The sequence below is a fragment of the Meles meles genome, chromosome 11 (assembly GCF_922984935.1).
Source record: "Meles meles chromosome 11, mMelMel3.1 paternal haplotype, whole genome shotgun sequence".
NCBI classification, from domain to species: Eukaryota; Metazoa; Chordata; class Mammalia; order Carnivora; family Mustelidae; genus Meles; species Meles meles.
The window spans coordinates 35,694,118-35,704,750 of record NC_060076.1 but is presented as its reverse complement, the minus strand read 5'-3'; the positions used below and the strand labels follow the sequence as shown (position 1 = coordinate 35,704,750).

Below are 10,633 nucleotides of genomic sequence, written 5' to 3'. Positions count from 1 at the left end.
AGAGGAGAGGTATACTTGTTTTGATGGGTGGGAGAAGGGCCATTGGGCAAGGAGAGGACGAAATGAGAACCGTGAACACCAGCAACTTCTCTAGATCATTTTTAGGAAACAGAGCGTTAGAAGGCTGAATTATGTGGAAACTTTGTGGGTCCACGCCCCCTGGAGAACCTTCACAGGCCCTTCGGTGAAGGCGTAACCAGACATAAGACTAAGGCCTTACGTCAGCCGGTCCCAGCAGCCCCAGAATTACTCCGCTGTTCATTCCCTGTCCAGCCCTTCCGGCTGCGAGCCAGAGGGCGAACGTACGCCCCCGCCTCACCGACCCGGCGCGGCGCGCGCCCCCGCTGCGCCCCGCCCCTTCCGGCCCGGGAGGTTTGATTTCCTTGGCGGGCGGAAGCGGCTCAAGCCCGGCGATCCCAAAACTTTGTAGGAGCTTTGGGCACTTGCTGCTTGCCTCGGGACGGCTGGCCCTTTCCAGTGTGCTTCTGCTCGGCCCCGCCTCGCCCGGCTCCCCGCCCCTCAGGTCAGTGTCTCCCCGGGTAGGGCCGGGGTTACGGCTGTGCGAGACGCGAGGGAGCGGCGGCTCGAGCCTAGCTTGCTCCTGGCTCCCGGGAGAGTGGAGAATTTCCCCGAAACCTCACCTTACGAGCCCACTCCCGGATGAGATACGCTTTCCGACCCCCGGTTTTCTCCTCTGTAAGTGGGGATAATGACGTACCTACGTCAGGGTTATTGGTGAGGGACCGGAAAAACGTTTGCTACGAAGGAGGCCGCGAGAGGTGTGAATTCCCATTGCATGTTATGTGTTACCACTCCCTTTTCAGAGTCCAAATCCTTCCTCTTTCTTCGCCTTCCTAGAGTAGTGGCGTAAGAGGCTCACACTAAAAGGGATATACCCCGACTGCCAAAGCAGTAAAAGGAGCGGCATCACCAAGAAACTGGTGGGGAAAAGAGAAACTCCCAAAGGAGAGCATCCCAAGGAAGCGAGCAGACCTGTAGCAGCTACCATGAGTAATTGTTCTTGAGCCTCACCTTTGGTATTTCTCTTTGGTAGTGGAATGGGGGAAGGTGGCGGCGGGTTTCAGAGGTACCTGGACTTAGGCTTAGAAGCCAAGGTTTCCTAACTTTTTTGTTCATAATATGGTTTCTGTTTACTACGTTGGGAGAAATCAGAAACTCCCTTTCTGCCCTGCACCATCATGGGCTTCTTTCACCAGTGGATCTGACTTTATTGTGTATCTACTGTGGACCAACCAGATGGGCAGATGAGTCCCTTAACGCCTTTAGGAATGAATGCCTCTTCGTTGGTGCTCCCAGAATCCTCTGCAAAGGAGCAGGAGAGGATGTTAATTAATGTATTAATTACAAGGCCCCCTTATAAGCTATTATAAGAAGATATTCTACTTTTTTTTAAAAAAGATTTTATTTATTTATTTGACAGAGATCACAAGTAGGCAGAGAGGCAGGCAGAGAGGGAGGGGGAAGCAGGCTCCCTGCTGAGCAGAGAGCCCGATGCGGGGCTCGATCCCAAGACCCTGGGATCATGACCTGAGCCGAAGGCAGAGGCTTTAACCCACTGAGCCACCCAGGCGCCACTGAAGGTATTCTACTTCTTATTTGAAATACTTTCGGCATCAGTATCTTAACCTCACTCATAGATGAGGTGAATGTATTACCCGGCAAGTAATAACACAGCCCAGCTAACACCGTTAGTAAGAAATTGTCCCCAATTTGTTTCTTTTCTATAACATTTAATGATAAATTTTCTGTTATCTAAGCAGTTCCTTGTTGCCTCAAGAAGTTCAAGATCCCAAATGTACATGTCAACAATTCTTCTATTTAGTCACACTGAGAAGGACATTCAGGTATCTCTGATTGGGGTCTAATTTTCTTTTTCATTATCCACAGCTGAGAGACTGCCTTCCGCATTGATCCTATACCTCCTTTAGGCAGCTACAAAGTTGGGTTACTCCAGTCCCATTCTTCCTATGTTCTGTATTTCTAAATTCTAGAGGATAAACAGGGCACTTAAGAATATTTAGACTAGGGGCGCCTGGGTGGCTCAGTGAGTTAAAGCCTCTGCCTTCTGCTCAGGTCATGATCTAGGGTCCTGGGATGAGCCCCAGGTCGGGCTCTCTGCTCAGCAGGGAGCCTGCTTGGCCACCCCCGCCCCCCCCGCCTCTCTGCCTACTTGTGATCTCTGTCTGTCAAATAAATAAATAATATTTTAAAAAAAAGAATATTTAGACTAGCTTCGTAAAATTTAAAAACCAAGTAAACTCTGCTGTCATTGTAATAGTTTGCAATGCAAACACCAGTTATCTTCTACAGTAGCAAAAATGATGTTTCCTGGATTCAGTGGATGTAATTGAGGCCCGCATTTATATTATCCAAAAACATGGTATAATTTGAAAGGGTGGATGGTAGATAAAGAAAAAGGAAGAAAGAAAGTGAAGGTGATTGGTTTTGTCTTACATTGGCACAAGTTGATCTCTGCTAGTTGACTTGAGGCCATGACCTGGATGTTCAAAACTCATTTGGGAGAAATTTATTAAGTTAATTGTGAATTCTTATATCTCTAATCTGGAGAAGTGAATTCCAACGTCATACAAATGGTTGTCTCCTTTTGAGTATGGCAACAAAGCCCTGTCCTTTGTATGGAATTTAGACAGTAAGGTTGATAATTAGGATTCTTATATTTTGTGAGGTCTTTGTCCATTTCCATCTTATGGTTTCTAAACTTTGAAATGTCTTTTTGTATTTCCTTTTAAGCTCCTGTGTTCTGAATACCCCAATACTGCTTTAGTGGGGCTTTGCTCTCTCATGAACCTGATAGCCTACTTTTATAGCAGACAACTTTCTAAACACATTTGTAGCCCAACATTCCCCCATTTCCAATCTACTCTTTCTCTTCTTTCTCATCAGGATCCCAAATATTTTCCTTTTTTCCTTGCTTTTAGAGAGAGAGTGTGTGAGCAGAGGGGAGGAGTAGAGGGAGAGAGAGAGAATGCTAAGCAGGCTTCACGAGAAGCATGGAGCCACATGCGGGGCTTGATCCTATGACCCTGAAATCATGACCTGATCCGAAACCAAGAATTGGATGCTGAACTGATTGAGCCACCCAAGTGCCCCTCCCTCTTAAAGAGATTTTACTTTTAAGTAATCTCTACACCCAATGTGGGGCTTGAACTCACAACCCTGAGATGGAGAGTCACATCTTCCACTGATCTAGCCAGCTAGGTGCCCCAGAACCCCAAAGATTTCTTGTGTTGACTGTACTTTTACTGCTGTTCTTATCTGTTTTGAAATTTCTTAGTCTCGTGAACCGTGTCTTTTTGGGGTGTGGTTCTACCTCATTCCTACCTTTGCCCCATGACAATTACTCTTTTTTTTTTAAATTTTTTTTAAAGATTTTATTTATTTATTTGACAGGCAGAGATCACAAGTAGGCAGAGAGGCAGGCAGAGAGAGAGAGAGGAGGAAGCAGACTCCCTGCTGAGCAGACAGCCCATGCGGGTCATAATCCCAGGAGCCTGGGATTATGACCTGAGCCGAAGGCAGAGGCTTCAACCCACTGAGCCACCCAGATGCCCCGACAAATACTCTTTAAAAGATTTCTGAATTAGTACTGCTGTTAAGGATATTTTTAATCCTATGCCTCAGGTGCCGGTGAGAATAAATATGACCTTTGTGATGTCTCCTTGCCTGGAGTAACTTTTGCCATGGCAGTGGAAGCAGAATATTTTATACCGCAGCTTTCTGTGACCTGACTTCTCTTCTTCCATTGCCCTACCCCATTCATGCAGGTTCAGCTAGATTAAAAGTTCAGCCTAATTAAGTTGGTCCACTGCCATCTCTTCCTAGGAAGTGGCCACTATTTATTGGATCAGGATGTCTTTTGTCCATGATCTTTATCTTTCTTGCTATAATAGCTTTGACATTGAGATTAAAACTGTTTTTTTTTTTAAGGCTGATATTTTCCTTGAATTTTAACTTTCCGTCCAAAAGTTCTGCTCTAGTGTTCTGTTCAGTGACCAAATTTTTGAAGGTTTTTTACTTGCTGACAGTAATTTATCTTTTATCTCAAAGTAAAATGATTCGTGGAATCAGAGTGCTTTAGATATTTTTATTTATTTATTTTGTATTTTTATTTTTTTACAGAAGACATAATTTTTAATATTTAAAGAGACTGTCAGTGAATTGTCAAAATTATGAAAAATATTTGTATTCATTAAAAAAAGAAAAAAATCCCTCTATACAAAATAAAACCCAACTGAGTGTTCATACTGGGGGTATATAAATAAATTTTGGTACCTCAATGGAACATTATTCCAACACTAAGAAAATCTGTTTATTTATTTATTGTTAACATATAATGTATTATTTGCCCCAGGGGTACAGGTCTGTGAATTGTCAGGCTTATACATTTCATAGTACTCATGGTAGCACATACCCTCCCCAATGTTCATAACCCAGCCACCTTATCCCTCCTCCGCAACCCCCAACAACCCTTGGTTTGTTTCATGAGATTAAAAGTCGCTTATGGTTTGTCTCCCGCCCCGGTCCCATCTTGTTTTATTTTTTCCCCTCCCTCCCTAGCCTCCACGACCCCGCGCTGCCTCTCAATTCCTCATATCAGAGAGATCATATGATAATTGTCTTTCTCTGATTGACTTATTTCGCTTAGCATAATACCCTCTAGTTCCATCCACATCATTGCAAATGGCAAGATTTTGGGTTGTGTTTTGTGTTTTTTTTTTTTGATGGCTGCATAGTATTCGTGTGTGTGTACCACATCTTCTTTATCCATTCATCTGTTGATGGACATCTAGGTTCTTTCCATAGTTTGGCTATTGTGGACATTGCTGCTATAAACATTCGGGTGCACATGCCCCTTTGGATCACTACATTTGTATGTTTAGGGTAAATGCCTAGTAGTGCAATTGCTGGGTCGTAGGGTAGCCCAATTTTCAACTTTTTGAGGAACCTTCATACTGTATGCCAGAGGGGCTGCACGAGCTTGCATTCCCACCAGCAGTGTAGGAGGGTTCCACTTCAGGCATTTTAAAAGGAGATTTAAAAGGATATTTGAAAAAATATCCTTTGCAGTTCTTGGGCTTTTGATTATTTCATTCAATTTTTTCTCTATTTCAGTATAAGAATATGCCCTATCCTCACTGTAGTAAGGATCTTCCCTTTATTCACCTGCCCCCTCTTTTTAAAAAACATTTTATTTATTTATTTGAGAAAGAGAGTGAGAGATAGCACAAGCAGGGAGAGAGACAGAGGGAGAAGCAGACTCCCAGCTGAGCAGGGAGCCTGATGTGGGACTCTATCTGAGGACCCTGATACCACGACCTGAGCCCAAGGCAAATGGTTAACCGTCTGAGCCACACAGGCACCCCATGTACCCCCCTTTTATTTTTAATAAATTCACCACACTCTTGAGGTAGAACTCACATTCTAGATCTTCCAAAGTCATAACCAATTTTAAGGCTTAGTAACATGCTTGCCACTCAACTCTGGATGAGAGAGGATGAGGAACAGAGAACATGAAGGTAGTGAACATGGTGTTGGCCATTCGTCAATCCCAAACCTTTGGCGGTGTTGCTGGAGCTCTGCCTGTTGGTGAGTGGAGACTATCTGGCTCTAGAAATGAGCATTAATACCAGGTTTCCACTTCTGAGAGGCGATCAAGATGGATGATCAAGTGATCAAGATGGATGAGCTTTGCCTTTTCCAGGTGGAACTTCACTTTCCATATCCCACTTGGATATGCATGTACTCACTTAATATTTTGAGATGTTAGAGAAAATGGGGTCTGAGGATCCAGAACCCTGTTCTGCCATAGGTAGTCCACTGCTAGGTCACCAAGGGAGATTTGTGCACTGGGGTCAGGCCAGGCAAAGGAGAATTTCATTACTAGCTGGATATTGGCCTCAAACCCCTTTGGGAACTCTAGAGTCCTGGTATGCTGTGCTGGATTATATGGGAGATTGTTTGTGCCTGACTCAGTGACCTCCACTTCCCTGGGCTTCCTGATTCCTGCTTGGCTTTCTAAGGGGTATTGGGACATCTCTTCCCAAGATTGAAATCCCAGCCCTGTCCTTCTGTACCAACCTCTGAGAAGGAGAGCCCCTTAGAGAAACCATTTCTGTATAGATTCAGAGATCTTTCACCCTATGTCTACCCGTAAAGAAATCTCCACTTTGCAGTACTAAGATTCAAGTTCTAGGACTTGACCTATATATGAACACTTCTAGAAAATTTTAGAAATCTACTTCCTAGAGGCTTTCTTTTACTCGTTTTACTTTTTTCTTCCTTCTTGGCTTCCATGAAGCTATATTCTTCTAATTCTTACTTTTCTTTTTCCTTTCTGCCTTTTCCCACTCCTAGCAATAGGCCTGGTATGGGTAAGACCTTACCTGTCTCCATTTGAAAGATTTGTCTTTCACTTTTAAGTCTTTACACTAACTATAACTGATTTTGTGTGGTATGAGAGATTCAGTGTTCTTTTTTTCCCATGTGGCTAGCCAATTGTCCCAGCTCCAAATCTGCATTTCCATTTGCTGGTACCCCTAAAAGCAGTTTCAGTTCAGTACATATAGACCCCCCCCCCCCGGAATCTTTGCACCTAAATTGGCTCTTTTTGGCATACTCTTCCACTCCTTTTTGGGCTCACTATGCTGTTGAGGCCTACTGACCAAAGACCACTAAACACATCTGGAGTAAAAAAATTAGGAAGCTTACCTTAGTGTGTGTGTGTGTGTGTGTGTGTGTGTGTGTGTTTTCCATAGATTTATTGATAATATATTAGCTTACCTGATTTTTGATAAAACAAACAAACAAAAAACATTAGGTTTTTCTTAGCTTGCTGCAGCAAGAGAAACCATACTCCCTAGGAACCGAAAAGCGGGTTATAGGATTTTAGCTGTGCTGGTGATTTTATTTTATTTTATTTATTTATTTTTCAAAGATTTTATTTATTTATTTGACAGAGAGAGAGATCACAAGTAGGCAGAGAAGCAGGCAGAGAGAGGGGAGGAAGCTGGCTGCTGGCTCCCCACGGAGCAGAGAGCCCAATGCGGGGCTCGATCCCAGGACCCTGGGATTATGACCTGAGCGGAAGGCAGAGGCTTAACCCACTGAGCCACCCAGGCGCCCCTCCTTATGATTTTCTTAATAACATTTTTTTTCTCTATCTTACTTTATTGTAAGAATTTAGTATATAACACATATGAAATACAAAATATGTGTTAATTGACTGTGTTATTAATAAGGCTTCCTGTCAACAGTAGGCTATAGTAGTCAAATTTTGGGCGAGTCAAAAGTTGTACGTGAATTTTTGACTGTGCAGGGGAATCTGTGCCCTAAGACCTGTATTTTTCAAGGATCAACTGTATATGTAACACATGTAAATTGTGGAGCATAGTAATAAAATATGTATCTCATTATATGTTTCTTAAAATTGTATGTAATTGGAATCTTAATTTGCATTTCCCCTGTGACTAATAAAACTGAACATTTTTTCATATTTTTATTGGTCATTTGTGTTTCTTTATGAAATGCCTTTTTATTTCATTTGCTTCTTTTTTCTTTTGGGTTGTCTTTTTTTTTTTTTTTTAAGATTTTATTTATTTATGACAGAGAGAGATCACAAGTAGGCAGAGAGGCAGGCAGAGAGAGTGAGAGGGAAGCAGGCTCCCTGCCGAGAAGAGAGCCCGATGTGGGACTCGATCCCAGGACCCTGAGATCATGACCTGAGCCGAAGGCAGCAGCTTAAACCACTGAGCCACCCAGGCGCCCTGGGTTGTCTTTTTCTATATTGTATATAGTATATTCTGGATAAAAATCCATTGTTTATAAGTGTTAGAAATATTTTCTCACATTTATGGGTTTGTTTTTTTTTTTAAGATTTTTATTTATTTATTTGACAGAGATCACAAGTAGGCAGAGAGAGAGGCAGAGAGAGAGAGAAGCAGGCTCCCTGCTAAACAGAGAGCCCAATGTGGGGCTCGATCCCAGGACCCTGGGATCATGGCCTGCTGAAGGCAGAGGCTTAACCCACTGAGCCACCCAGGTGCCCCTGGTTTTCTTTTTTTTAAGGCTATCTTTAGACATGCAAAAGTTCTGAATTTTAATGTTTAATGTATTATTTGTTTATGGTTAGTACTTCCTGCACCTACTTAGAAGATTCTCTTTTGTCCTGAAATCACACAATATTCTTTAAAAATTTTTAAAAGTTTATCTTTCGTATATAAATCTTCCCTTGATCTGAAGTTGATTTTTATATATGGTATGAGATAGGAATCCAGTTTTGTTTTTTTTTTAAACCATATGGCTAATCAGTTTTTCTGGTGTAACTTATTTGCCTATGACGTATTTCTATGTGCACTTACAAGAGTGGAGGAGATAATCTCATAGTAGTTCCTGTTTTGATTATGTATTATTTCTGTCTTGCAGGTTCTTTTTGTAATTTTGTATACATCTCCAGGAGGACTATGAAAGATTATGATGAACTTCTCAAATATTATGAATTATATGAAACTATTGGGACAGGTAATTGTTTTGTTTTTTTCTTTTCCCTTGGAGGCAGAGGACAGATCAACTGTTTTTTTTTTTCTTAATTTTTAAAAAAAGATTTTATTTATTTATTTGACAGAAATCACAAGTAGGCAGAGAGGCAGGCTGGGCGGGGTGGGGGGGGCGGGGAACAGGCTCTCTGCTGAGCAGAAAGCCCAATGCAGTGCTCGATCCCAGGGCCCTGAGATCATTACTTGAGCTGAAGGCAGAGACTTAACCCACTGAGCCACCCAGATGCCTCTGACTTTTATTTTTTTATTATTTATTTATTTATTTTAAAGATTTTTATTTATTTATTTGACAGATAGAGATCACAAGTAGGCAGAGAGGCAGGCAGAGTGAGAGGGGGGAAGCAGGCTTGCCGCTAAGCAGAGAGCCCGATGTGGGGCTCGATCCCAGGACCCCGAGATCATGACCCGAGCCGAAGACAGAGGCTTCAACCCACTGAGCCACCCAGGCACCCCCTGACTTTTATTTTTAAGGGTCACTCTGGCTGCTTGGTTGTGAAAATCTTGGGCTGGGAAAGGCGGGGCAGAAGCAGAGATGTTAGGAGTTCATTGCAGTAATTCAGGTGAGTGATGCTGGAGATCATGGTGACTTGAATGAGGTTGAGAGCAGTGAAGGCAGTGAAAGGGTGGGTGGGATTCTATACATGTGTGTCTGTGTAGTTTAATTTATTGAGAAACAATGCAATAAAATATGCAAAGTACACTAGTCTTGCTGGAGTTTTATGTACACATCCACCTATGTGTTCCCTGTTTAGATCAAGACAAAGTTTCCAGTCAGTACCTGCCTCTTCTCCCCAAGGTGTTTTGAAGGCAGAGCCAATGGGATTTTTTGATGGGCTGGATATTGATTGAGTATATTGGCCCCCGGATTTTTGGAAAATGTTGTTTTCATTTACTGAAATGGGGAAGATCATGAGAGGAACCACCAGGAGCTTCTTTTTATTTTATTATTTTATTTATTTATTTATTTTAAAAAAAGATTTTATTTATTTATTTATTTGACAGAGAGAGAGAGACACACACACACACAGTGAGAGAGGGAACACAAGCAAGGGGAGTGGGAGAGGGAGGAGTAAGCTTCCCGCTGATCAGGGAGCTCGACGTGGGGCTCGATCCCAGAACCCTGGGATCATGACCCGAGCTGAAGAAAGAACCTTAACCACTGAGCCACCCAGGTGCCCCATGGAGCTTCTTCTTTTTTTCTTTTTTTAAGATTTTATTTATTTGACAAACAGAGATCACAAGTAGGCAGAGAAGCAGGCAGAGAGAGAAGAGGAAGCAGGCTCCCTGCTGAGCAGAGAACCTGATGTGGGGCTCGATCCCAGGATGCTGGGATCATGACCTGAGCCAAAGACAGAGGCTTTAACCCAGGCCACCCAGGAGCCCCCTCATGGAGCTGCTGCTTCTTTTTTTTTTTTTTTTAAAGATTTTATTTATTTATTTGACAGAGAGATCACAAGTAGGCAGAGAGGCAGGTAGAGAGACAGGAGGAAGTAGGCTCCCTGCTGAGCAGAAAGCCCCATGGGGGGCTCGATCCCAGTACCCTGAGATCATGACCCAAGCTGAAGGCAGAGGCTTAACCCACTGAGCCACCCAGGCGCCCCTATAACTTCTTTTTAGCTTCTTTTTAGAGTGTTATATTGGCAATTTCTTCCTTTCTTTCTTTCTTCTTTTTTTTTTTTTAAGATTTTATTATTTACTTGAGAGAGAGAGTGCATAAGCTGGGGGAGGGGCTGAGAGAGAGGGAGAAGCAAGCTCCCCGCTGAGCAGGGAGCCCAATGTGTGACTCAATCCTAGGACCCTGGGATCATGACCTGAGCAGATGGTTAACCAACTGAGCCACCCAGGTGCCCTGAGTTGGCAATTTCTTTTAGATACTGATGTGTAGACATTTATCCAGCTTTTGATCCAATTTTGAGACATAATATCCCGCTTTTTTTTTAATATCCTACTTTTGATCCTGTTTTAAAACTGAGAGGATGTTTCCTGTTGTCTTTTGTCTCAGCAACTTTATATTGTGTCCTTTATTGTTAATTATAACA

General features: G+C 42.7%; 1 protein-coding gene across 4 annotated transcripts in view; it reads left to right on the top strand.

The window, feature by feature from the left end:
• The first annotated feature begins 391 nt into the window (after positions 1-391).
• The window catches only part of MELK (maternal embryonic leucine zipper kinase), a 97,310-nt gene continuing 87,068 nt past the window's right edge, over positions 392-10,633 (top strand). For 2 of the 4 annotated variants that reach the window (XM_046021772.1, XM_046021771.1), the window contains exons 1-2: positions 403-696; positions 8,464-8,559. In XM_046021772.1, the coding sequence (XP_045877728.1) occupies positions 8,512-8,559 (48 nt within the window). In that variant the 5' untranslated portion in view covers positions 403-696; positions 8,464-8,511. Of the gene's footprint in view, positions 697-8,463; positions 8,560-10,633 lie in introns of all 4 variants that reach the window. The other 2 variants (XM_046021774.1, XM_046021770.1) reach the window with 2 other exon arrangements.